Source organism: Spermophilus citellus (assembly GCF_964194105.1).
Source record: "Spermophilus citellus genome assembly, chromosome: 13".
Lineage (NCBI taxonomy): Eukaryota > Metazoa > Chordata > Mammalia > Rodentia > Sciuridae > Spermophilus > Spermophilus citellus.
The window spans coordinates 77,656,303-77,683,918 of record NC_138193.1 but is presented as its reverse complement, the minus strand read 5'-3'; the positions used below and the strand labels follow the sequence as shown (position 1 = coordinate 77,683,918).

At 38.3% G+C, this 27,616-nt stretch overlaps 1 protein-coding gene across 1 annotated transcript in view; it reads left to right on the top strand.

The window, feature by feature from the left end:
- Positions 1-27,616, top strand: part of MSH2 (mutS homolog 2) — a 75,106-nt gene that overhangs the window by 24,991 nt on the left and 22,499 nt on the right. The window contains exons 7-8 of the mRNA XM_081263927.1: positions 9,181-9,380; positions 24,776-24,885. Coding sequence (XP_081120053.1) covers positions 9,181-9,380; positions 24,776-24,885 — 310 coding nt within the window. The remainder of the gene's footprint in view (positions 1-9,180; positions 9,381-24,775; positions 24,886-27,616) is intronic.

Below are 27,616 nucleotides of genomic sequence, written 5' to 3'. Positions count from 1 at the left end.
TTGAAGTCAATTTTATTCGATATGAGGATGGCCACCCCTGCTTGCTTACGAGGATCGTGTGCGTGGTATATTTTTTCCCATCCTTTCACCTTCAGCCTGTGTATGTCTTTTCCAATCAGATGTGTCTCCTGGAGGCAGCATATTGTTGGATTTGTTTTTTTAATCCATGATACCAGCCTATGTCGCTTTATTGGAGAGGTTAAGCCATTCACATTCAGAGTTACTATTGATATATGGTTTGTACTTCCATCCATGTTTGATTATTTATCCTTTTTTTAAAAAAAATTTAGTTTGTTTCTCCATGATTATCTTTCCCCTCGCCCTCTGTCTTTACCGAGGCACTTCCCACTGATGGTTTTGGTTATTGTTTTTCATTTCTTCCTCGTGTAGTGTTTTGCTCAAAATGCTTTGCAATGCTGGTTTTCTGGCTGCAAATTCTTTTAAATTTGTTTATCATGAAAGATTTTTATTTCGTTGTCATACCTGAAGCTTAATTTTGCTGGATACAGAATTCTTGGTTGGCATCCATTGTCTTTCAGTGTTTGAAATACATTGTTCCATGACCTTCTTGCTTTCAGTGTCTGTGATGAAAAATCTGTTGTTAACCTTATTGGTTTACCCCTGAATGTAATCTGTCTCCTTTCTCTTGTAGCTTTTAATATTTTCTCTTTGTTCTGTATATTGGATATCTTCATAACAATGTGTCTTGGCGTTGGTCTACTGTGATTTTGTGTGCTCGGTGTCCTGTATGCATCTTCAATTTGTATATCTGTTTCCTTTTTTATTTCTGGAAAGTTTTCTGTAATTATTTCATTCAGCAGTTTTCTCATTCCCTTGGTTTGAATCTCTGCACCTTCTTCTATCCCGATGACTCGTAAGTTTGGTTTTTGTATGTTATCCCATAACTCTTGGATGTTTTTCTCGTGATTTTTTACCAGCCTTTCTGAGTTGGCTAGACTGTTTTCAAGATGATATATTTTGTCTTCATTATCTGACGTTCTGGCTTCTACTTGTTCCACTCTGTTAGTGATACTCTCAATTGAGTTTTTAATTTGGTTTATCATTTCCTTCATTTCTAGAATTATTGTTTGATTATTTTTTATAATCTCTATCTCCTGATAAAGATGCTTAACTTCTTCTTTTATCTGTTTATGTAATTCATTCTCAATGTGTTCTTTCGCTGCTTGAATTTGCTGTCTTGTATCCTCTTTAAGGTTCCATTCCACCTGTCTGAGGTGTTCCTTGAGTTCTTTATATGAACATTTTTCTGATGACTCTAGGTCCTTCTGAATATTTAGGCTGTCCTGCATTGTTTGTACTCCTTTTCTTCCTTGCTTTTTGAAGCTGCTCATGTTACTTCTTGTTCTGTTTGACTGCTGAGTTACTGTTTACTCCTATAAATTTATTTGATGCTTGGGAGGAAAGGTATTAGAAGGGAAGGGAAGAAGTCACTAAAGAGAATGAGAGTAAGCAGGTAGAATTTAAGGAAGGGGGGATAAGATAATTGAAAAGAAATGAAAAGACAAAAGAAGAAAAAAAATAGGAAATAAAAAAAGAAAAAATATTTAAAAAAATTAAAATTAAAATTAGAAGAAAAAAGAATTTAAAAAAACAACAAGAAAGATAAATGAAAATGAAGGAAAAACCCAAATCAAAAAAAAAGAGAAACGAAAAAAGAAAAAAAAATAATAAATGCAGTCTTAGAGTTTGATTAACTTCTCTTCCAGTAGGTGGCGCTGTGCCCACCAGGCCAAGTTTCTCCTGTCAATAGGCGGGAACCAATCACTGTGCAGCAGCTCCTCCCAGACTGGGCGAGTCTCCAATCCTGAGTGCCTAGGGCCTCCTCTTGTGTCTAGTCACTTCCCACTTTTCCTCTAGCCAGGCCCCTCTCACGGGTGCCGCTCACCACAATACTGGCGACACGCCAGGTCTGCTGCTCTTGGGAGCCCTGTTTTCATGAATGACTGGGCACACTCTTCCAGTTTGCCATTCCCTCAGACCCTAAGTTTGTAGAGCTTGGGGCTGAGAATCCTCAGCGAATTTTACTTGCCCTCCGGTAGCCACGCCCCCGGTAGCTGGTGCAAGAGACCTCAGCTGTCAGCACTGGTGGGAACGGTAGTTCCGCGACACGTCTTATTCCCTCGGGCTGGCTATCGCGCTCACGGGACAGCTGGGAGGGGCCCTTAAGGTTTCCCTGATGTGTGGAGAGGGAAGGCTAGGGAATTACACACCTGTAGCCGCAGGTTTCAATGAAGTTATCTCCTCCGCCGCAGTCTGATGATGTCAGTTCTCTGCCATGGTGGTATCTCTTGCAAATGGCGACAGTTCGTTTCCCTTTGCCGGGTGACCAATGCAACGGGTGGGTCCTTACTGTCTCTCCCAAGCCCTGTTTCATACCTGTGGCCACTACCTATGAAGGCTCGGTTGGCATTTACCTCCGTAGGATCAGAAGGGCTGACCAGTTGTTTCAGCCGGATGGATTAGTGCTGAGTCACAGCTGTTTGTCTGCGGGAAGCAGGCGAACGGGAGCTTGAATTCAGCCGATCCCGGCTCAGTGTGTGTTCTGAGAGGCCCAGACTGTTCGCTCCAGATCCACGTCAGCTCAGCATTGCCTAGTGATCCTGAGCAAACAGATTTAGGTTGTTTACAACTCCCTATGCCTGCACAGCTGAAGAGGTCAGAGACTTGATCTCTCCGCGCCCGCCGCCATGTTGGAATCCTCGGTCGTTGGTTTTATAGGGTATTTAAAAAGTGGTTTTCTTCTGGCTTAAACTATAGACATGGCTAGTAAACCTAGATGTCACTCACATATTACTACTATAGTAACATTATTTAGAAGGCAAGCTATGAAATCTGATCCCTCCCCCCATAAGTAAAGTTACTTTTGTAGAACAAAGTAATAATTTCCAAAATCTGATTGTCTTGTTTTGCAATGCTGAGGATTAAACCCAGGGCCTCATGCATGGTAGCAAACATTCTACCTTTGAGCTATACCCTCTGGTACACATACCAAATCTGGTAGTCTTGACAAGTGGAGGAGACTTATTTATTAGAAATATCTTCTTGGAGGGTAGCTTTATAAGTTAGAATTTTATCTGCTGACTAACTCAAGTGTATGGTAAAAGAAATACTTTTTTTTTCCTTCTTGGTGATAATTTATTTTTTTTTAACCAGCAAATAGGAAAGCCTGTGACTTTTCAAGGCCAAGTATGGAAATTCCACAGAGTAGGAAGATCAAGTTACATTCTTGTTATTTGGACAATCTCCTTATTTTTATCACCCTTTCATAACTCTACTTGATGTGGTAACCCCATATTTCTTAGTTTAAGCCATTCCAGTAATCCTCAAATCTGTTTTGTCTCTAAATCTCTTGATCTTCCTTCAGGAATACAGGGGGAAAAAATCAGATTTCTCTTTTCTTTCCTCGCTCTCTCACAATCCCTCCCTCCCTCCTTTCCTTTCTCATCTGACCCAAGGCCTTGCACAAGTTTTTGTTTCTTACTGTCATTGTTTTGGGGTGATTTTTCAGGAGGGAAGGTACTGGGGATTGAACCCAAGGGCACTTTACCCACTGAGCCACATCCCTAGCCCTTCTTTTTTGGGGGGTGGTGGTATTGGGGATTGAACTCAGGGGCACTCGACTACTAAGCCACAGCCCCAGCCCTATTTTCTATTTTATTTAGAGAGAGGGTCTCACTGAGTTGCTTATCGTCTTGCGTTTTGCTGAGGCTTATTTTGGACTCAAGATTCTCCTGTCTCAGCCCCCTGAGCCACTAGGATTACAGGTGTGCGCCACCGTGCCTGGCCCTTTTATTTTTTATTTTGAGACAGGGTCTTGCTAAGTTGCCAAGGGCCTTGCCACGTTGCTGAGACTGGTTTGAACTTGGGAACCTCCTGTCTTAGCTTCCTGAGTGACTGGGATTACAGGTGTGCGCCACTTTATATGACTTTTTAATTACTGTAAAGAGGTTAGGATTTAGCAAGGCCCTGTCTTAAAATAAAAATTTAAATGGGCTGGGGATGTAGCTCAGTGATTAATCACCCCTGGGTTCAATCCCTGGTACCAAAAAAAAAAAAAAAAAGACCAAGAGAAGGTGGAGAGTGATTGATACTGGTGTTTACTATGTCCCTGATACTTTGTAAGCAACCTACATTTGGTTTTAATATGGTGGAGAGTAGGTTTAAATTTCCTGGCTGATTCTAGAGCCAGCCTATTCCCTTTTTTTTTTTTTTTCAGTTGTTGATAGACATTTATTTTATTTATTCTTATGTGGTCCTGAGGATTGAGCCCAGTGCCTCACACGTGCTAGGCAAGTACTCTACCACTGAGGTACAACCCTGGCCTTCATCCCATTATCTTTGTACTATATTACTCCTATCAGTTCTATTTAATTTGATTCCAATTGTATTTTTTTCCTTGCAGCCTTATAAATATGTTGTCCTACATTTTCAGTAAACTCTTCTAAAGATAAACCAGGTATACTGGTTTTAAAGAAATGACAGAACATTGACTTTAAAAATATCTAAAGTTTCATGGTTAATTTCATAATTAGTTGAAATTTCAGGGATTAACTGATCTTTAAATCTTACCTTGTATACCAGTCAGTTTGTAGGTGAGTATTGTTTCAGTTTGTATACAGCTGAGATATTTCATTCAAATTGATAGGTATAGGATGTTATGTCAATAGTAACTTTGACACTTCTGAAATTGTGATTTGCAAGTGGCATTGTCATGGAAACAGCTGAGCAGTCTTCTTTTTTCTTTTAGCTAGAAACATAAACTGACACTGTAATTATTTCTGAAATGGTATACTGAATAGACTTGTGAAACTAGCAATTTATTAAACTTTACATGATATCTGAACCAAAGACTGAAGGGGAGTGTATATTGCTTTGGGGGTTTTTGTTGTTGTTGTTGTTGTTGTTGTTGTTTTTTTAAGAAGCTTCCACAGTTTCTTTGCTTAAGTGCTGGAGATATAGCTTAGTCGCAGAGTGTATGTGTGACCCTGGGTTCAATCCCCAGCATTGCAAATAAACAAATAAAAAAAAATTTTCTTTGTTCATTTTACTTTTTTCTTAGTGCTCTTATTGGAACTTTATAAATGAAAATTGGGAAATAACTTGAAGTTCATTTTTTAAGTTAGAAATTACCCAATGTAAGGCTGACATATTCCTTTGGATATTATAATTACTATATGGCTTTTTAATTTGGTGGCTTAGGAAGGAAAGGAGGAGGATGGTTGTGAAATTTTGAAAATTGTTAGAAAATGAGTGTGTAAAGTCAATTTTAGAGAATTTGTCCATGGTAAAGACTTAATTCATGATAAAGATTTGTTCAGGATAAAACATTTTTAATCATTTGGAAGTGGTTTGAATGTCTTTAAGATCAGTTAGCATAAGCTAGAGATATCACCTTTATTCATGGGCTTTGGGGAAATAACACAGGAAAAAGATTATGTATCTTCAATGTAGGAAGTTTTTGTTCTCAGAAGTACTTGTCAATGGTGCATCTCTTTGTTGGTTTTTTAATTTGTTTAATCTTTATATTCCCTGTCTCCAGGTTCACAATACCATCATCCTGGAGTTTTTTAGAACCCCTCTCCCACTGGTTTTCTGTTATTCAAGTTTGCTTATAGTTTTTGGCTATTTTTAAGATTCAAATGAGAAGTTATACTGTTGCTGTTTGAGAGAAAGAAGTTTATAACATTGTTAGCAAACAGATTTGTAAAAGTATAAAAGTGCATTTGTGGTTCTTTGTTAATGGCTCCTTATCATTGCTGTCTCAGAATTTAATTATGATTTTTTGGAGCAGGGATCGAACCCAGAGGTGCTTAGTCACTGAGCTATATACCCAGCCCTTTTACAGAATATTTTATTTTGAGATGGGGTCTTCTTGAATTGCCTGGGCAGTCCTTAGGATCCTCTTGCCTCAGTCTCAAATTGGGATTTCAGTTGTGTGCCACCACACCCAGCATTTAACTTTTTATTTACTTAAAAATGTCTGCATGGTCATTGTTTTTTTAAAAAAAAGACAAATAAGAAAAGCATTCACTCTACTTGCTCCATGGTGGTAGTCACTTTTAACAGTTTAGTATATCTCCTTATCATCTAGGTCATGCACATGTGCGTACACAGAAAAAATAGATACCTTAGGGCTGGGGATGTGGCTCAAGCGGTAGTGTGCTCGCCTGGCATGCGTGCGGCCCGGGTTCGATCCTCGGCACCACATACCAACAAAGATGTTGTGTCCACCGAGAACTAAAATAAATAAATAAATAAATTCTCTCTCTCTCTCTCTCCCCCCCTTTCCTCTAAAAAAAAAAAAAATAGATACCTTAAATAATATCGGGTCATGTAAATACAACTTGCTTTTCTTTCTTATCTTTTTTTGTCATCCTGGACATTGAACCCAGAGAATAACCCTGAGAATATCCAAGGGTTATAGGAGTTTAGAGAAGGAAGAGAGAAAACAGATGAGGGTGTAGGTCAGCCAGCAATGGGTTTCTTTCATTTTTTTTTTAAACCTCCCCTTGCTTTATTTAATATTTATTTTTAGTTGTAGTTGGACACATTAATTAATTAATTAATTAATTATGTGGTGCTGAGGCTTGAATCCAGGGCTTTGCATGTGCTAGGCGAGTGCTGTACTGCTGAAACACAACCCCAGCCCCTCGAAATAATTTTGATGCTGGTGATCCTTGAATCAAACTTGGAGAAACCCAGTTAAAGGCCGTGACTTAGCTAGGAATTGGATTGTGTGACTTAATTACATCCATTATTTGCTTTTTTTGTTTTTTAAAAATATCTAGATGCCATTGAAATCTTTTGGAGAACTGGATGTGGTGGTACATATCTCTGATCCTAGATACTAGAAAATCTAAGACACGAAAATCTAAGTTCAAGGCCAGGCTTGCAGCTTAGCAAGACCCTGTGTCAAAATAAAAAGACGAAAGTTGTAACTCAGTGGCATAGCGCTTGACTCGCATGTACAAGGCCCTGGGTTTGATCCTCAGTGTTATAAAAACAGAAAAGAAAAAGAAAAGCTTTTTGGTTTTTGGTTTTGGTACCAGGGATTGAACCTAGGGGTTTAACCACTGAGTCACATCTCCAGCCCTCTGTTATATTTTATTTAAAGAAAGGGTCTTGTTGAGTTGCTTTGGCATCTGACTAAGTTGCTGAGGGCTGGCTTTGAACTGATGATCCTCCTACCTTAGCCTTCCAAGTCACTGGGATTACAGGCATGTGGCATCACTCCTGGCTCAAGTTCCTTAAACCAGTGGTTCTCAAAGTGGAACAGTTTTCTCCCCATACTCCAGGAGATGTTCATAAATGTCTAAGATAGAAGCCAAGGATACTGTTAAATAAGCACAGAATAGGCTGTTACAACAAAGAACTAACTAGTCTGAATTGTCAGTATTACTGAGAGTCAGAAACTGTGCTTTCAGATATATGGTCATTATATGATTACTCTGAGGGTAGAATATTTTTTTCCCTCAAATAAGCTGGCGTGAACATTTTGATGCATGAATTATAAACTCTGATGGAGAGATCAATAAATAGTTTAGAGGTTAGAAAGCTGATTTGTTTCCTTTTCCTGTAGTTGTTCATCAGACAGCATTCAGAATCAAATAATTCATTGTACCCATGGTCTCCAGAAAGCTTCTCTAAAGCTATTGCTAGAGATATATAACATGTACAGGAATTTTTTTTTTTTTTATTTTTTTCTCTTCTCAGTACCAGAGACTGAACCCAGGGACATTTAACCACTGAGCCACATCACCAGCCCCTTTTTATATTTTATTAGAGACAGGGCCTCACTGAGTTGCTTAGGGCCTTGCTAAGTTGCTGAGGCTGGGTTTGAACTCAGATCCTCCTGCCTCAGTCTCCTGAGTCATTGGGATTATAGGTATTCGCCACCGCACTGGGTGTTTTTCTTATTCTTTTTCCCTTTGTTCTTGAGTTTGAACCCTGGTCCCCTTGCATGACTAACCAATTGCTCTACCACTGAGCCCAGTCCCAGGAATAATTTTTCCTATCTTGTGTTAACAATTTGCCTTTCATCTGTTAGTTAAGTAATACATACAACAAAGTAATACATACAACATTGTTTTTCAAATGACAAGTTGTGACTCAGAGTGGGTTGGAAATTTAGCATTGTAGGTGATAAAACAGTTTTTTTTCTTTCTTTTGAGTCCTGGAATCAACTCAAGGTCTTCAGCATGTCACTAACACTGAGCTACACTTTCAACCCTGAAGAGCATTTTTGACAAGAAAATGAAAATAACAGCACATTACAGTAGAAGTAGCACATTACAGTACAAGTAGAAGTGGAAAGCCTCTGATTTCCGACAGATTTCAAAAGCAGTATGTACTACATATTCTAGTTTTTGAAACAGACATGTTATTTATTGACTTTGTCTGACAAGAGATAATTTTAAAAAGTATTCTAAAAATTAAAAAGCTTCTGATAAAATATAGGATTTGACACTACTGCTGAACTGTAATTTTGTTTAAGTATCACTGTTTACATGTAAAACAATGTGTTAGCAACAGTCTTGTCCCAGTAATGAAATTCATCAATTTAAGAAATATCAGTTCGAAACTGTGTGTGTTGGTTCATACCGTAGTCCCAGAGTCTCAGGAGGCTGAAGCAGGAGGGTTGCATGTTTGAGGCCAGCCTTGGCAATAGAGAGACCTGTCTCAGAATTTTTAAAAGGGCTGGAGATGTAGCTCAGTGCTCCAGGGTTCAATCTCCAGTACCTGTGGGGGGGATGGAAGATGGGGGGGGTAGTAAATTGAATGAAAGTAAAAAAAAAGTTGGGTATATCTCAGTATCTTATGGTACTACTTGATGATTTGTTATCTAACCAGGAAATTTTTGACTCAGCCCTATGGAGCCTTTTTACCCTCTTTTTAAAAAGCTAACATTTTAGAATATATTCAGGCTTTTTACAAATGGGATTTTTGAGTTTATTTAATTTGGACTTAAGAGCCTAGTTTACAGATTGTTTTTTTTGTTGTTGTTTTTTTATTTTTGGGGGATGCTTAGGATTGAACCCAGGGCTTCACACATGGTAGGCAGGCAGGCAATCTACCACTGAGCTACATCCTCAACCCTAGGTGACAGGTTTAACTTTACATTAAAATATTTACTATTTATTTTCATGTAATTAATTTCAGATTAAACTTAGTGGAAGCTTTTGTAGAAGATGCAGAATTGAGACAAAGTTTACAAGAAGATTTACTTCGTCGATTCCCAGATCTTAACCGGCTTGCCAAGAAATTTCAAAGACAAGCAGCAAACCTTCAAGATTGTTACCGACTCTATCAGGGCATAAACCAACTCCCTAATGTTATTCAGGCTCTGGAAAAATATGAAGGTAACATGATTTTGTTTTTTGTTTTCCTTCACTCTTACCTGGCAGATGTTGGTGCTAGTGACTCCCACTTACCACACATTGTTTTTCTGATAGTTTTGTATTAATATATGCTTTGTGGCAGGAGATATCATGGGGCATCCAGCACCCACCAGGATAATTTTCCTGCTCAGGAGTGATGAGCCACCTGAGAAAAGAAAGTCTGAGATAATTAATGGAGAATTAAGAGCCAAAGCCAAATATTAAGTTCAAAGAGGGGGGGTGCCTGATAGTTTCTCCAGTCCACATAGGAGCTAGAACAGAACAACTAGAAAATGGCTCTGGTCCTTTATTTAAGGGAGAATACATCAAAAGCAGGGATAGTGTTTCAGCAGGTGGAGTCTTGTTTCATGATGGCTTTCGATCAACAGGTTGATTGGCATCTTGGAAAGCCACACCCATCTCTGAGAGGCTGTGTGTCTATGTGGCTCCAGCAGATTACTCAAACTCCAGTGCAATGCTGAACCTGGCAGGGCTAGGTAGAATATCACGTGTATTGGATAGTCTCAAACCAGCAGGAGTGCCACTGAAAGTTCCCGTATACTAGGCTTCCCTACCAAGTGGCTTCCATGCAAATTTGGTTCATGCAGAGTTCACGGATGTCTTCCGACAATGAGACAAGTTAGAATTTTTGTTGTTTTAAAAATAAATTTTAATATTACTGCATTTATTATTAATGGGTTAATTGCACTAGTAGTGGCAGTTAAATAGGATTTGATTACTAAAGAAAACTCAGGACTCATAATGACAGTACTTAGAATTGTATAGTTTACAATATTATAGGGAAAGGAGAAAGTCCAGCAGCACCATTAAAGTAAAGATGTATATCATGGCTAAAAGCTGTCACAGTCAATGTCTTTCCTTTTGAAAAGTTCATGGTGGTGTGCACTTTTTCAAGATATGGGTGCAGAACACCTTGGAACCAAGGATCCCAAAGTAGAGTCTTGGGTAGACTATATTTTTTGCTGGTCAAGGGGGTATATTGCCATTTGGTAGCTAGCCTGTGCAGCAGAGCCCTCTGAGGAGAGCCTTTATTGAGAGCAGGTGCAAATCATTTATCACAATAAACAATGCTGATAAACCAAACAAACCATCCCAAATATCCCTGGACGCATAATTATAAAATAGCCATATTAATCAGTGTTTCATCCCTTGGCCAGCAGTCCTTGCCATGAAAGAATCTTAACAATATAGAGCAGGCAAAGCCAGGCAGAGTGGTATATGCCTGTTGTCCTGCTACTTGGGAGGCTGAGGTGGATCACTTAAGTTCTGGGATCAGCCTAGCAACACAGTGAGGACCCATCTCAAATCTCTATCCCATCAAAAGCCCAGCAGACTTATTTCAGACCTGCCAGAATTAACCCCCACAGCACACCTATGACAGAAAGTTATGGCAAAAAAAGTTATGGTGCTCTCTTAGCAGTAGAGGTTGAAACGAATTCAAGTAAAGTGATCAATGTTACTCACTTTAATCAACATACAGTTGGTTAATATATTATTGGTTAATGAAATGAAAGTTGCTTGACAAATGTAGCTCCCCCAACCTCCTTAGTACTGGGCATCAAACCCTGGTGCTTTACCATTGAGCTATATCCACAACCCTTTTTATTTTTTGAAGCAGAGTCTTGCTAAGTTGCAGAAATTGGCCTCAGACTTGAGATCCTCCTTGACTCGGCCTCCTGAGTCACTGGAATTATAGAAATGACCACTACATCCAGCCAAATAATTTTAATTAAGTAAATGTGAGTTTCTGTAACAACTTTAGTTATTATTGTGTTTTTATATTTAATATATAAAGCATTTTAAGCTTTAGTTAAAGTCTGCATCCATTTGAACTATTAAAACATACCTTAGGGGCTGGGGATGTAGCTGAGAGGTAAAGTGCTTACTAGCATATGTGAGGCCCTGGGTTCATTTCCCAAAGCCACAAAACAAAAATATATCTTTTAAGTGTTATGGGAACTTTATTTATTTATTTATTTATTTAATTTCTTTTGGTGCTGGGGATTGGACCCAGGGCCTTGTGCATGCCAGGCAAGCACTCTATCAACTGAGCTATATCCCAGCCTTACATTTTGTTTTTATTTTGCAGACAGATTTAAAAAAATTGAACTTTATGATGACAGAATACATAACTATAGATTCAACTTAAATTTTATGGTGACCCTTTTCCCTATCTAATATAAAAGGTAACTAAGTGCTTATCCTCTCATAGTACCTGTGTTATAAAGGATATTACCATTCTTGTCAAGAATCTTTGTTAGACTGGTAAGACTTTGAGCTCTTGCATTTAGTTGCACCAGAGTTGAATTAAATAAAATGGGTTTTGAAACTTTCCTGCTCCACACTTCTTTAGTTTTGGCTTAGCCAGTCACTTATTTTCTTTTCCTCTATCCTATAAATGAATATCTTTTACTTTGCTTTTTTTTTTCTTTTTTGATTTTACTTTGCTTTTTTGATTTCATGATCTTTCATCTGATTGCAATAGATTACTGAAAATGAGTTTATTATCAAGTACTAGATTGACAATTCAAGATTGAACTTGTGTATAATGGAGATAGCTCTCTAGACAATGCAGTCTCACAACTTAAATCAGCTAATTTGGGTCTTTTCTTGTCTCATATATCTCCTTCCTCACACAGTAAATAACTATCTTTTTATTACTGAGAAAGTACTGGCCTTGAGTAAAGAACTCTCTTAATTTCCTGTCTCCCCTCCTGCAGCCACCTGCACAGCATCAGTAAGGGATTCTGAAGTAGGGGCAGCTGGAGATGAAAAAAACATTGAGACAAAGAAAACACAGACATTATCAAGTAAAGCTGGGGCCAGGTGGGACACTGCACTCTGGAGAAATAGTGACCCAGAACTAGCTCTGCACGTTTATTATATAGGGTCTCATAATCAGGAAGTCAAACTATAGGGGCATTGTAAATTGTTTAAGGATTATGAATTGTCTGAGGCTTCTTTGTGCACTAAAAAGTTACAGAACTAGAAACATTTTTTGCAACTCTACTGTTGCAGTGCTAGGAACATTCTACTGCTCCAGGAAACCCATGGTCCTGGGACATCTGATAACTGTTAGTGTCTGTGCTGAGAGTCAAAGTTAATAATCCTCGCCTTTGGCAAGGAATATTTCCCAGGCTTGGCTTTTGCCAATGCTGAAGGATCAGCCAAAGACCAGGGACTCATTTGCTCTCCACACCCTCCCTATTCCTTTCTTTCTGTATTAGTCAACTCTTTCATCACTGTGACCAAAAGACCAGATAAGAACAATAGAAAAGGAAAAGTTTATTCACACACACATACACACACACAAATCTCAACATTTTCATTTTTTATAGCAAACAGATTGACTTCTATTTTTTTTCCCCCAGTACTAGAATTGAACCCAGGGGTGCTTAACTGCCCAGCCACATCCCCAATTCTTTTTTTTTTTTTTTTTAATTGAGACAGGGTCTTTCTAAGTTGCTGAGGCTGCCTTTAAACTTGGGAATCTCCTGCCTCAGCCTCCTGAGTTGCTGGGATTACAGGCATGTGCCACCACACCCAGCTGCATTGACTTTAAATCCCAACTCTTCCTCTTCCAATTATATATACTCTTCTGGAATGAAGCATTGGTAGAACTATTTTGTAAATAAGACGGATGTTCTCATGCTTTCTGATTATGTTGATAGAACATGGACAAATAACTTTTACTTTTAGAACCTGGCTTTACCACATGCCTTGCAGCATTGCTATGTAGTACCAGGGTTAACCTGTCCTTTCATGTTTTATGCTTTAGGGCCTCTGTTATACTTCTATGAACATAGGTTCTGTTGTGCATCTTCTTCCTGAAGAGCCTGGTTTCGATGCAGTTGAAGACCATCTTTGAACATTATTCTGTTCTTCAGCTTCTTCAACTCTGTCAGCAGTGTGGTAGCAGCTTTTTCATCAGCAGATGTGGCCTCTTCATTTTCTTTCCAAATTTATCCCTTTATCCATAACCATCCCTTACTTGTAGTTAAGTGGTTCAGTATCACTCCTTTCAGAGGATCCCTTTCTGAAGTCTCTATATATGCTCAGTGCTTTCTCAGTAATGTGGTGCTGTCATTTGAAGCATGTTTTGTCCGCGTCTTCCACCCAAAAATTTAGTGTTTTTTCATTCCTAAGTGTTTCCCATACAGTGCGGCCATGCTTTTGCAGTTTGAGGTAAAAATAATCATTTTATGGCTTCTCTTTGGCATATATGAATTGCCAGCATCACTACTCTTAGGTTTTGGAGCCTTAGAATTGTAAAATAAATAAGTTGTAAAATAAAAAGTACTTGAACATCACAAGTTGATCTGATAACTGAGATGACTAGTAAGTGACTAATGGGCAAGTAGTTTCTACAGTGTAGTTAAGCGGGACAAGAGGATGATTCACACCAAGGATGGACTGGCACAGATTTCACACTACTCAGAATACTGTGCGATTTAATCTTCTGTATTATTTCTGGAATTATCCATTTAATGTTTTTGGACCATGGTTGAACATGGGTAACTGAAACAAGCCAAATAAACAAAACCACAGATAGAGGAGAACTGCTGTATACAAAAGCATACATAAACCCTCCCCACAACTCCCAAAGGGAAGAAGTACTGCTCTGCATGTTTGGGTGATTTTCCTTGCCCTCTGGGAAAGTTAATAGGAGTTAGGAATTGGGGCGGAGGGTAACTTGGCTTTCTTCCTTATGTTCCTGAACACATGCATGTCTTAATATACCCAATGAAAGTTTTCTAACAGGTCAATAATTCCCTTCTTTTTGGCATTACACTTAAGTTATACAAAACCTATGAGAGCTCATAACATTTAAATCAAGTGCTGCCCATTGTGGGTTTGGCAGCTGATGTTCAATTAAGGTATTTGAAACCACTTGGGCGGGGAGGCATTAGAGGGGGCTATGGTGTTAGAGTTCTCTTCTTCCTCTTGCACAGAATATTTGAGAATTAGGTATATACCCTAGTCATTGGGAAATTAACTCTCAAGTTCTTTTGAAAAAACATGGAGTGACATGAACTCAGCATATTGATTTCATAGAAAAAAACAAAAGTGGGACTGATAAAGCCAGCCTCAGCAAAAGCGAGGTGCTAAGCAACTCAGTGAGACCCTGTCTCTAAATAAAATACAAAATAGGGCTTGGAATGTGGCTTAGTGGTCAAGTGCCCTTGAGTTCCATCCTTGGTATCAAAAAAAGAAAAGAAAGCAAATGTACTATCTTTAAAAGTAAAATCATGATTAAAAGTTTTTTTTTTAAATTTTAATATTTATTTTTTAATTTTCGGTGGACACAACATCTTTGTTTGTATGTGGTGCTGAGGATCGAACCCGGTCCGCACGCATGCCAAGCGAGCGTGCTACCGCTTGAGCCACATCTCCAGCCCCGATTAAAAGTTTTTAATACATATTATATAGGGATTGCTGTGATGTTCTTGGTTTTTGATTATCTCTAGGTTTAATGTTATTTTTAAAAAAGACCCAAAACAAAAAAACCTGAAAGCAAGGTAGATTTGCAGGCAGCAGGGGGCAGCAACAGTATTGAAAGTGAATTTGCATTGAGGTACAAAGATTGATAGGAGAGCTTTAGTCATTTCTCTTTAAGTTTAAAGGACATTCATTCCATAATTTGTAGGAAAAGGCCCCATTTCTTCACGTGGCCAGGCTTCTGCTACTCTGTTCAGTCTTCCCTGTATTCTCTTTTCCTCCCTTGTATTCCTTCTTCTATACCCTTTGTCTTAGTACAGTATTATCAGTCTCCAGATATGTCCCCTCTTTTATGCTTTTGTATGTCTTAAAGGTCCTATACTACTTTTGTCACCTTGATACCCGCCTCCCCCCGAGTAAACTTTGTAAGATTGAGCCATTCTGTCTTATGAGGCTGTTCCCATGCAGAGTTAAAGATTTCTTTCTCCAGTTTTCTTAACACTCTATGCTTATCTCCAGTGCTTTTCCTCCTTTCCCTCTCTCTCTTTCTCTCCTTTATTATGGGGGGGTTGTATGGGGGTGTTGTTATTGGGGATTGGACCCAGGGCCTAGTGCCCTACACTGAGCTACATCCCCAGACCTTATCTCTGTTATTTCTTAAACCCTAAAAAAACAAAGATAAGGTACTATTACATATTTACTTGAATGCTAGGAAATAAACATAAAAGTGAATTGTTTGGCATTTCTGGAATGTAGGTATTAAAAGGAATCTGCTTTATTTACGTAGCACTTTTTAAATTTTAGCCAGTGGATTTTGTATTTTGGAAATATTGTCTTTAAATTTCATCTTTTTCAGTTTATAAAAAGTGGCATAAGGTTAGGTGGTACATGCCTGTAATTCCAGCAGCTCTGGAGGCTGAGGCAGGAGGATCATGGGTTCAAAGCCAGCCTCAGCAACTGTGAGGCACTAAGCAACTCAGTGAGACCCTGTCTCTAAATAAAGTACAAAATAGGGCCAGGGATGTGACTCAAGTGCCCTTTAACCCAGTAGCCCCCCCCCCCCCCCCCGCCCGCCAAATGGCATAAATTCTTTGATACCATCTAAAGGGGTAGTCATTATAAATATTTTAGTGTGTGTTGTTTCAGTCCTTTTTTTTTTTTTTTTTTTTTGTATTACTGAGGACTGAACCAAAGAGACCTCTATCGTTGCGGGTACATCCCCAACTTACTTTTTTCTTTCTTTCTCTCTTTATTTATTGGTATTAAATATTGAATCCAAAAGTGCTTAACCACCGAGCCACGTTCCCAACCCTTTTTACTTTTTATTCTAAATCAGGGTCTTGCTAAGTTGCTGAGGCTGGCCTGGAACTTGGGATCCTCCTGCCTGAGCCGCTGGGATTATAGGTGTGTACTACTATGCCAGGCTGTTTCAGACTTTAAGCAAAAGTTCTGCTGTAATCCTTATTTTAAAAACAGATTTATTCCAATATGGTTGATACATTAGAGAATAACTTGAGCATAATATGAATCTCATGTTTTTTTATGCGTGATTTCAGCCTGGGATATACTAAATGAATGCAGAAAATTGCATCCAGCTGAATATACAAAACATAGACATGTACACCCTTCAGATATTTACCTCAGTTCATTGTATGCTATGAGTCACATCACAAATGTCCTTTTACCGTCGCAAAATAATTCAAGCTGTAGACCTTCAGAAGTTCTACCTCTAAAAGCAAACCTCACATCTTTTGCAGGGTACATTATTTATTGTACTAGTTATAAATTTCTTATCCATTTAACTTATATGAAACTATACTGCCACTTTTATTAAATTCCTGTTTCTCTCTCTTGGGGATGGGGGTATTGGACCCTGGGGTGCTTTATCACTGAACTACATCTCCAGCCTTTTATTTTGAGAGGTGTCAAAATAGAAGTTTCTATAGCTGGCTTTGAACTTGCATTCCTTTTGCCTCAACACCATGCCTGGCTCCAATTGCAATTTTTTTTTAAGTTGTTGATGGGCTTTTATTATTTATTTGTTTGTTTGTTAATATGTGGTGCTGAGAATCGAACCCAGTACCTCACATATGCTAGGCAAGCACTCTACCACTGAACTATAACTCCAGCCCCTCCAATTGTAATTTATGTTCAGCTAACACTAACACTATTGTTCTTTTTCATATCCCAGGAAATTGTTATACAGAAACATTAAAGGTTTGTTTTTGACCTTTGGTGTTCGGATTTTGATTTATTTCTTATAGTAGTAAATTATTAAAACTAGACTTTCTAGGCCAAGTAAGTTCTAATTATAAAACTTAAAATTGTCAATATTCAGTTTAACTCTAAAATATTAAACTGTTATTTTCTTTCTAGACTTCCCCCTCTATGGTCTACATTTTGAAGGCAACTATGTGTTAATAAAACTAGTTTGTCATGAAGCTTTAATAACAGGGTTTACAATTCCTTTGTGTCCTCACTGACAGTTTGCTTTTATTTTGGTGACTGATTCATTTTGTTGGGAATGTTTGATGAAATTGATTGCAGGGCCACTTGAATGAAGTGGTGGTGATTCAGGGATGTCTTTTGGCCCAAGAATATTAGTATAATGTGAAAGTGTGTATCTTTTAAGATGAAGATTGAAGATAGTGAATGAGAGGAGAGGAAACATGACATTTGAATTATAAAGATTTTAGGTAAGAAAGGAAGGAGAATAATTTTGTAGTATTGAGACTAACAGGTGATAACTACACAAAAAAGCAATAGAAGCAGCAGGAAAAGTTAGCTTAGGGAAAACAGAGTGCTATTTTTTGTCAGAATGACAAAGCAATAAATAAAAATGAATGGTGGTGCCACTGAAACATTGCTTGCAACCCAGGAAACTTGACAAGTGCCTGGGATTAATAAAAAATATGACATTACCATACAAGAAAGATAAAGGAAGAAGGAAAGAGAGATGAGAACAGATAAAGAGGATGGTACTACACAGTGTCTAACAGAGAAAGAACAGACAACCTGTGTTGAAGGTCATTACTCAAAGTGATTGAATTATTAGGTTTTTTTTTTTTGTTTTGTTTTTGTTTTTTTTTTTTGTGGTGCTGGGGATTGAACCCAGGGCCTAGTGCGTGCAAGGCAAGTACTCTACCAATTGAGCTATATCCCCAGCCTATGACTGAATTATTTTGATACTTTATCATGATTCAGCTGCACTTGTACTGTTCACTTCTTTGCTAATTTGGCAATTTGTTAGATTAGGCCCCATATTCTTGCAATTATTTATCAGTAACCCAAGTGCACTTATGCCATAAACTTTTATTACTGGTATTTTACTAGCCTTTTTTCTTCTTGGAATGGATTTTAAAATTTGTACCATAAATGCACACAAGGTCAAAGTTTAATTATACTTAAGACTTATGGGGGTGGGAGGGAAGGGGAGGGGGCAGGGGATTAGCAAAGGTGGTGGAATGTGATGGACATCATTATCCAAAGTACATGTATGAAGACATGAATTGGGTGTCAATATACTTTATATACAAACAAAGCTATGAAAAATTGTGGTATATATATGTAATAAGAATTGTAATGCAAAAAAAAATAAAGTACATGTATAAAGACATAAATTGGCATGAACATACTATATACAAAGATATGAAAAATTATGCTCTGTGTGTAATAAGAATTGTGATGCATTCTGCCTCTCAAGTTGCTGGGATTATAGATGTGTGCCATCCACCCAGCCACCACCCTTCTTTATAATTACTTGTTTAATGATTGTGGCTTCCCTGATCCGCAACAGTGTAGTAGCATATGCATAAGAAGTGAGTATTTCATCCCAGTTGCTGGCATGTAGGAAGATGCTCAGTAACTTATTTTGGGAGAATGAGGAGGTATCACTTAATATAGGAGGGAATGTGATTGGACATATGAGAGCAGAAAATGAAACTTGACCAGTTCAATAATGGGAAACTAGTTTGTTGATGGTGAATAGTTGCACCAGGAGTTCAAGATGCTATGTTTTGTCATTGTAAAAGATTGTGAAAGCTTGCACGTTTCTTTTTTACTTTAGTCTCTTTATAGGTAAAAGTACATCAACAAAAATTTATTTAATTCATTATTTGTGTTGTTCCAAAAGAGTAGTATTCAGAGGTGTTACAGAAGATAAATAAAGAGAGCTATGGATACAACTCAGGAGCTCTGGGTTTAATTCTTAGCCCTGAAAAGAAAAGACAAGCAGAAATGTGAAGAGATTCAATGAACATTTGGCATATTTACCACGTTCCAGACACAGCTAATTACTGAGCTGTGATAAGAAGCAAAAATAATCTCACCTCTGCCCTTAAGAAGTCTAAGGGAGCCGGACACAGTGGCGCACGCCTGTAATCTCAGGAGCTGGAGAGGTTGAGGCAGGATTGCGAGTTCAAAGCCAGTCTCAGCAATGGCAGGGCACTAAGCAACTCAGTGAGACCCTGTCTCTAAATAAAATACAAAATAGGGCTGGGGATGTGGCTGAGTGGTTGAGTGCCTCTGAGTTCAATCCCTGGTACCACCCCCCCCCCAAAAAAAAAAAAAATAAAATAAAAAATAAAAAGAAGTCTAAGGGAAGCCAGGCACCGTGTAATCCCAGCAATTTGTGAGGCTGAATCAGGAGGATTGCCAGTTCAAAGCCGCCCCAGCGATTTAGCAAGGCCCTGCCTCAAAATAAAAGGCTGGGGATGTGGCTCAGTGGTTAAGTGGTTAAGTGTTCAATCCTAGTACCCCCACGCCCTCCCAAAAAAAAGTCTTAAGGGGAAATAGAATTACAGTACTCACAGGAATAAATATAGAGTGTGTTTGGGGAGTGCTGGAGATCAAACCTAAGGCTTCCTGCAGAAGGGGTTCTTGTATCACTGGACTATATCCCCAGTCCAAAATAGTTTTGGTAGTTGTTATGAAGGGAAAATTCTGAAGTGGTATTGCAAGAAAATGCATTTATTTATTTTATTTTTAATTTTTAATTTTTTTTTTTTTTTGGTAATGTACATGCCAAAGTAGTTTTCATTGGTATTTTGGTCAATTGCAAGGTAGTCTTTCTAAATTCACTAGAAGCTGGCCTGGACAGCATTCCAGCAGTGTACCTTAATGAATCACTTATTCTTGATAGCTCATGGGCTTTAAATTTATCCTGAAATTTGTTAAGAGTTTTTCTCATTGTAAGTGATAGTGAAATTTTTAATAGTGATCAAATTGTGCTTTAGATTGTTACAGAAATGTTACTACTTATGCTTATTGACTTAAATAGTTTATAAAGCACACAGCTGCATTTTCCTCCCCCTGCAGTGTTAGGGGTCAAACCCAGGGTGTTATACATACTAGTCAAGGCTTCTATCATTAGGTTATACCCCAGCAACTGCATTTTAAAAAATCGAATCTTTAAGGAGTTATAAATTACTCTTTCTGGGAGAGAATCTGGAATTCTTAACAAAAATTAGTCATTAACTTGATTACTTGGACTTTTCATATTTTGATGCATTTAAGAAGCAAACCATTATCTCTGTGTTATCTTTGAAGTCCATACTAGATAAATGTGGTACATACAAAGTGAACACCAGTGATTGCTTAAAGTTGTTCATTCAACAACTTCAAGAACTCTTTTTCCGGGGCTGGGGTTGTGGCTCAGTGGTGGAGAGCTCGCCTAGCACTTGAGAGTTCGATCCTTAGCATCACATAAAAACAAATAAACAAAATAAAGGTATTGTGTCCAACTAACTACAACTAAAAAATGAATATTTTTTTTTAAAGAGAGAGAGAGAGAGAAAGAGAATTTTTTAATATTTATTTTTTTAGTTATTGGCGGACACAACATCTTTGTTTGTATGTGGTGCTGAGGATCGAACCCGGGCCGCACGCATGCCAGGCAAGTGCGCTACCACTTGAGCCACATCTCCAGCCCATATATATTTTTTAAAACACCTCTTTTTCCTTCTTTGTGCCAGACTTTATTCTAGGGATAGAATGGTGCATCTGACAGTTGAGGTCCCTGTTTTGAGGAGATTCTGTAATAGTAGAAGCATAGAGAGGGAGACTGTAAGGAAACAAATGAGCAGGAATTTCAAATATGTTGTTAAAAAGTGAATTGAAGAAACTATACTCCACTGGGGTGATGGAGTAACTTGGCAGAGAACCAGGTAGACACAGATGGGATGGTCAAGGAGGACCTCTCTAAGGATTGCTGTCTTTTTCTTTTTTTGGTATCTGAGATTGAACTCAGGAGCACTGGGCCACTGAGCCACATCCCCAGCCCTGTTTCGTGTTTTATTTAGAGACAGGGTCTCACTGAGTTGCCTCGCTTTTGCTGAGGCTGGCTTTGAACTTGTGATCCTCTTGTCTCAGCTTCCCAATCCACTGGGATTACAGGCATGCGCCACCATGCCCAGCTGGATTGTTGTCTTAAGATAAGTCTTGAATGATGAGAAGGAGCCAGCTGTTAAGATGTGAGGGGTGGAGCAGGCTAGTATGATCCAGCCAGTTCAGGTACCTAAGGCTGATGAGGGTCTTAACTTGTTGAGGCAGTGAAGAAAAGCTGGAGTGTCAAGCATATAGTGATAGAAAATAAGGGGGAGAGACTATTGGCAGTTAGAGGTGTGGACAGAGAGGTGAGGCCTATCTGATATTTTTAATCTTGTGAGTGTGTGTACACGTGCGTGTACCATGTATCCTTTTGGCTTCTAATATAGCCTATGAACTCTGAGAATAGTGTTTAAATACATGAAACATGTGGAGTTATAAAGGACATCAGTTATGTTGAAATCTGCTTATCGAAATGTAAGACAAACAGAGAGAGAGAGAGTAAGAGCACTCTACCCCTCAGCTACATCCTGTCATTTTTATTTCTGATTTTGAGACAGCCTTGCTAAGTTACCTAGGCTGGCCTCCAACTTGCTATCCTCCTGCCTTGGCCTTCTGAATAGCTGCAGTTACAAGTGTTCAACACTATGCTCAGCTAAAACAAACTCTTGATATAGAAATATGTCATTTGTATTATTCATTTAAAAACCCACAGCCTAGCTGGGTGCAATGGTGCATGCCTGTAATCACAGCAGCTCTGGAGGCTATGGCAGAGGATGATGAGTTCAAAGCCAGCCTCAGGAAAAGCAAGACATTAAGCAACTCAGTGAGACCCTGTCTCTAGATAAAATACAAAATAGGGCTGGGGATGTGGCTCAGAGGTCAAGTGCCCCTGATTTCAATCCCTGGTCCCCATCTCCCCCTGCAAAAAAAGAAAAACCTGATAACCTGGGAATGGTAGAGTATGCATCTAGTTCCAGCTGCTTGGGAGGCTAAGGCAGGAAAGTCACTTGGATCCAGGAGATTGAGGCCAGTCTAGACAACATACAAGACCCTATATCTTTAAAAAAAAAAAAAAAATTGACAGAAGGTCTTCTATCCAGGGATGCTTTACCACTGAGCTACACCCCCAACCCTTTTTATTTATTTTGAGGCAGGGTCTCTGTGTTGCCCAGGCTGGTCTCAGATTTGCAGTCCTCCTACCTCAGATTCCTCAGTCTTGGATTATAGGTGTTCATCATTGCACGTGGCTAATTCTTTGAGTTTTGAAGTAATAATGAGCTTAAATGATTCTTTAAGATATCTCCAAAAACTATGATATGAAAATATATGTTTATTTTTATTAGAAACAAAGGCTCGGATACTGGTAGTACTACTGATGTTTATTGCCTACATTAATAATGGAAGGAAATGCTAAATTTTAGTTAGAGATTAGGAAAATAAAGGTGTAATTGACTTCTCTTCTATGCTCATGGTACTACCCTGAATTCAAGGGGTCCATGGATCTTGTTAGCTTACATAGTGCTTTGTAGGCTCTGGTAACTAGTGGACAATATAGTTTTCAAAGCATCTAGTGGATAGCTGAATGCAGTGGTTCATTCCTGTAGTCCCAGCGGCTTGAGAGGCTGAGGCAGGAGGATCTTGAGTTCAAAGCCAGCCTCAGCAAAAGTGAAGTGCTAAGCAATTCAGTGAGACCCTGTTTCTAAATGAAATACAAAATAGGGCTTTGATGTGGCTCAGTGGTGGAGTTCCCCTGAGTTTGGTCCCCAGGGCCCCCAACAAACAAATAAAAAACCCAGGTGGAAATTGGCAGCCAGGGTTCAGTAGAAGTTAACAGTTAAAAGAAGGGCTCTCAAGATGCTAGTGAAAGCTTGCAGGTTAGGAGGCTGGTGAACTCAGAAGGGGAGACATAGACTCTATGAAGAGCTACATAAAGTGGGCCTAGGTTTTTGAGGGGCTAGAGGACATGGTGAGAGTGACAGATTTTAATATTTATACAGGCATTTCTGTAATAATAACCATGTGTGTTTTCTTGGAAAACCTACAGTCATGAGCTAGAAAAATAACAGAGCTTATGGGAAAAACAGGGTTGAAGCAGACCTCAAAATACACAAAAATTTTAAAACCATTACTAACACGTGTCAACAAACTTCAATAGAAACATGGCCTCCACTGCATTTATACCCAACATTAGTCAACCCTTTGTAGCCTTAGAATCTAAGGATCTTGTTTCATCCTGTGTAAGTTCTTGAGGGCATTTACTTCTAATGAAGGTCAGTTTCATCAGAACTGTAAATCTGTACCAGGGATAGAATTCGTTTTTGTTATTATTGAGAAACAATTTTGCACATTTCCCCTACACTTTCACAGTAAAAACGCAGTGGCCATTAAGCCGACCCTTTTGAAGTCTTCATTGCTACAGCTTATTCTTTGTGTGAGCTTGTCCTTGATGGTTTGAAAACATTAATGGGCTGGGGGAAAAGAAATCATTTGTGAACCAATGACACCCCTGCTATTTGTTGCCAGCATTCTATTTACCAATAGTGCTTAAGCTAACTAGGAATAAAGGACCAGACATTGTAGCACAACAGACATTATGTGGGCAAAGTGTTGTTTATAATCTGTCTGAGTGTTTCACACATGTGTATTCTTTTTTCAGTATGTGTAGATGGTGTTGTGATTAATAATAAAACATGAATTTTAAAAATAATTTTACTGACTTTGTGGTAGCTTTTTCTCATTCAAGAGCTACTGACATTTCTGGAAATTTGACGATAATTTCTTTGTTGCAACATGTAGTATGTTAGAGATTACTTTCAGAATTCCTATATAGGTGGGGGAAGTACTTGTGTTGTAATAGTAATAATGCATAGTAACTGTTTTTGAGGTGCTTTTAAATGTCTGGCACTGTACTAGGTGTTGTATATCCATCTTCTGGGTAATTTATTATTCTGTTGTACAGAGAAGGAAAGGGGGACTAAGAGTAACCTGTTATAGAGGACAAAGACAGAGGGCAGCAAAGCTGGTACTGGCACTTGGGTCTCTACTCCTTTACACACCATCTACTCTGTTGCTTCCCTTCTATTCCTCCTCACATCATTCCCTAGCATGTACTTTTAAATAGCATTAAGCAAAGTTCCAATATTTAAATATTTGATTTGATTTAACCTCTGTTAATTGGAATATACTGTGTTAATTATGGAAATTAGGAATATAGTTGTTAAGGGACTTATTTTAAAGGCTTTGATTTTGGGTTATTAGATCTATAAAAAATGAAATGAAATTTAGTTGTAATTGATGTTGCATTTCTGCATCACTAGTACTCCTTTGAAGGAGATGGCAGACATTCAGAGGAGGCATTGATTTATTAGTGGGAAGCTTTGGGTGCTAGATCACATCATTTCCCTCTCTGTAAAATAAACTTAATACTAATTTTTGAGTTAAAACACCTAAATAAATAGTAACTTTGGAGACCTACTGCACTACTCATGCTTTTCGATCAAATGATGTTCACTATCTAAAATTTTTATGATCAGTGGTCTTGTGTTTTTAATAATGAGACCTTTTTATTTCTTTCTTTTTGTTTCTTTCAGGAAAACACCAGGTATTGTTGTTGGCAGTTTTTGTGACTCCTCTTATTGATCTTCGGTCTGATTTCTCCAAGTTTCAGGAAATGATCGAAACAACTTTAGATATGGATCAGGTATGCAATATACATTTAATTTAAGCAAAAATATTCCTGAAAAGTAAAGGACAACCAAAAACAAAAGTTCAAGCACATTAGAAAATATTTCAGGTTTCTCTTTTAGTACCTAGTTTGGGCACAGTTGTGGCATCTTTGCAGGCAGTGGATGTAAGTTAAGTGACAGAAGAGGATTTTGAGCAGGGGCAGGGGGAGGTGGCTGTGCTGTGGATTTAATGGAGGGCCTTGCACCTGCTAGGCATGGCTGCTTCACTGTGCACCAGGGTTTTTCTTTTGAACAGTGTTTCAGTGGATGAAAATAAATATTAACAGAAGAGATTATTGAGTGAGTATGTGTGGCCTGGTTGAAGAAAATCTTATATAAGTAAGTGATTTTACATATGCAGCTGAGTTTTACTTTAATTCCAATAGAGAAAGAAAATTATAGTCACTGGAAGGGAGGTAAAGGTAGGACCCAAGAAAACTTCCCTTGTTTATTTTCTATGTAGGGAAGTTCTTTGAGGGAGATGGCTAATTTATTATAAATGTAAAATGGAAATAGTTTCTCAAGTAGGAAATATCCTTACGTGAAAAATGAATTTCAAAGCAAAATTTATAAAATTCGTAACAAGTTTTATTTTTAAAAAGTTGTTTATGAACAAGTTAATATACAGGAGCCCTATAATGTCTCCAAATTGCATGACTTTAAAAATAGTATTTTGAAGGGCTGGAGATATATCTCAATTGGTAGAGTACTTGCTTCACATGCACAGGCCTTGGGTTCAATCCCCAGTACCACAAAAAAAGGTATTTTATTTTGAAAACTTTCTTAATTTCCTGTTGAAATTATAATGTAGGGAATAAGTGCTTGAATTATATTAAGGTTAATAGTTTAGTATCTGTGTTTGTGTTAATATTTGCCTTATATGACTTTGACTTTGTTTTACTGTATCTTTATTTGAGACTTTAAAAAGTTAGATCCCATTTGCTGTGTGTTCTCTGGATTTTAAAAGTACACGCGTGTGTATGCACATGTGTGCATGCTTGTGTGTGGGTATAAAATATTTCCGATTTTTAATATATTTTAGTTTACTTGTCAGTTAAGAAACCAAAAAACTTACATAGGTTACTTATTATTTAGGGTAACTTATATTTTATTACTGTTTCCTTTGTAATGTTGCGATTAGTGGAATGGTTTTAGGTGCTCAACTTTTAGATCAATGGGAGTTAGAAATGCTGTTGAAAGCCATCTGGGTTCTAAATGTGTTTTACTTTCCTTGCTGAGGACTTGGCCTTCCCTTCAATTGGATAAAATTGGATATTTGTAAACATTCCTTTAAATGGAAAATGTAAAGATACTTCTTGATGGTTAACAGAAACTCTGACTATAATAGGGCATAATAGGGAAGTAAACAGTAAGTATTAGCTTTTTAGTGTCATTGTAGCTAGTGTGAACGCGCTCTTGGGCAAGAACCTATGCACACACTGTCTCCATACACACACACACACACACACACACACACACACACATTTGAAGCAGAGTCAGAGCCCAAGTGAAGCTCTGCTGAAATGCTGCAGTTATTTTGCCACTCTTAGCTACCTTTATTCTTTAAAAAAAAAAAAAAAATTGCCGGGGAGGAGGGTACCGGGAATTGAACTTGGGCACTCAACCACTAGCTACACCCCCAGCCCCATTTTGTATTTTATTTAGAGACAGAGTCTCACTGAGTTGCTTAGGGCCTCACTTTTGTGGAGGGAGGCTTTGAACTCTGGATTCTCCGGCCTCAGGCATGCACCATAGCACCCGGCTGTTCTTAAAATTTGCTATAATATTACCTCAGTATTATGGGTCTCAAACTTAAGCTGGTTTTAGAATCCCCTGGAGGTCTTAACTGCTAGACTCCAGGCTTTTAATCAGATTCTTTAGGTCTAGGGTTTCTTGCATTTTTAACTCATACCCCTATTTGTTGATGCTGTTTTTCTTGGCTTTGTACTTTGAGAACTACTTGTTTTTAATAAATAATGCAGTTGACTTCAGTGATAATGAATGCAATTTCTTTCCACCAGTTGGTAGCCTTTATGAAATGCTGCACACTTAGCTAGTCAGTGGGCAGTTTTTACCCCAAAATTACTTTATGTATTGAGAATGTTCAAAAGCTTGTTAACATTTGTAGAAAGCGTGTGTTTTGCATTCTTGAGGCTCTGGATCCATCCCCAGCAACACCAATCCCCTCACCCCGCCACCCCCAATTAGATGGGTATAGTTTGAAAAGCATAGGGTATTTGTCTTAATTTTATTATTGCCACTTTAGACATGATAAACCTCAGTTTCTTTTATTTATTTTTTATTTTTTTATTAGTTGCTCAAAACATTACAATGATCTTGACATATCATACATTTGATTCGAATGGTGTACATAATCTTAATCTTATTTTTCCACGTGTACAGATTGCAGGATCACATTGGTTATACAGCCATATTTATACATAAGGCCATACTAATGTCTATTGTATTGTGCTGCCCTTCCTATCCCTCCCTCCCCTCCCCTCTTTCTACCCAATCTACTGTGACATGTTTGTCTCTCTCTCTTTTTCCTTCCCCCTCACACCATCTTATATGTAATTTCGCATAACAATGAGGGTCTCCTACCGTCTTCCTGCAATTCCCCTTCTCTCTCCCATCCCTATTTAATGGTAATCTTCTTCTCATGCTCTTCCTCCCTGCTGTGTTTTGAGTTGCCCTCCTTATATC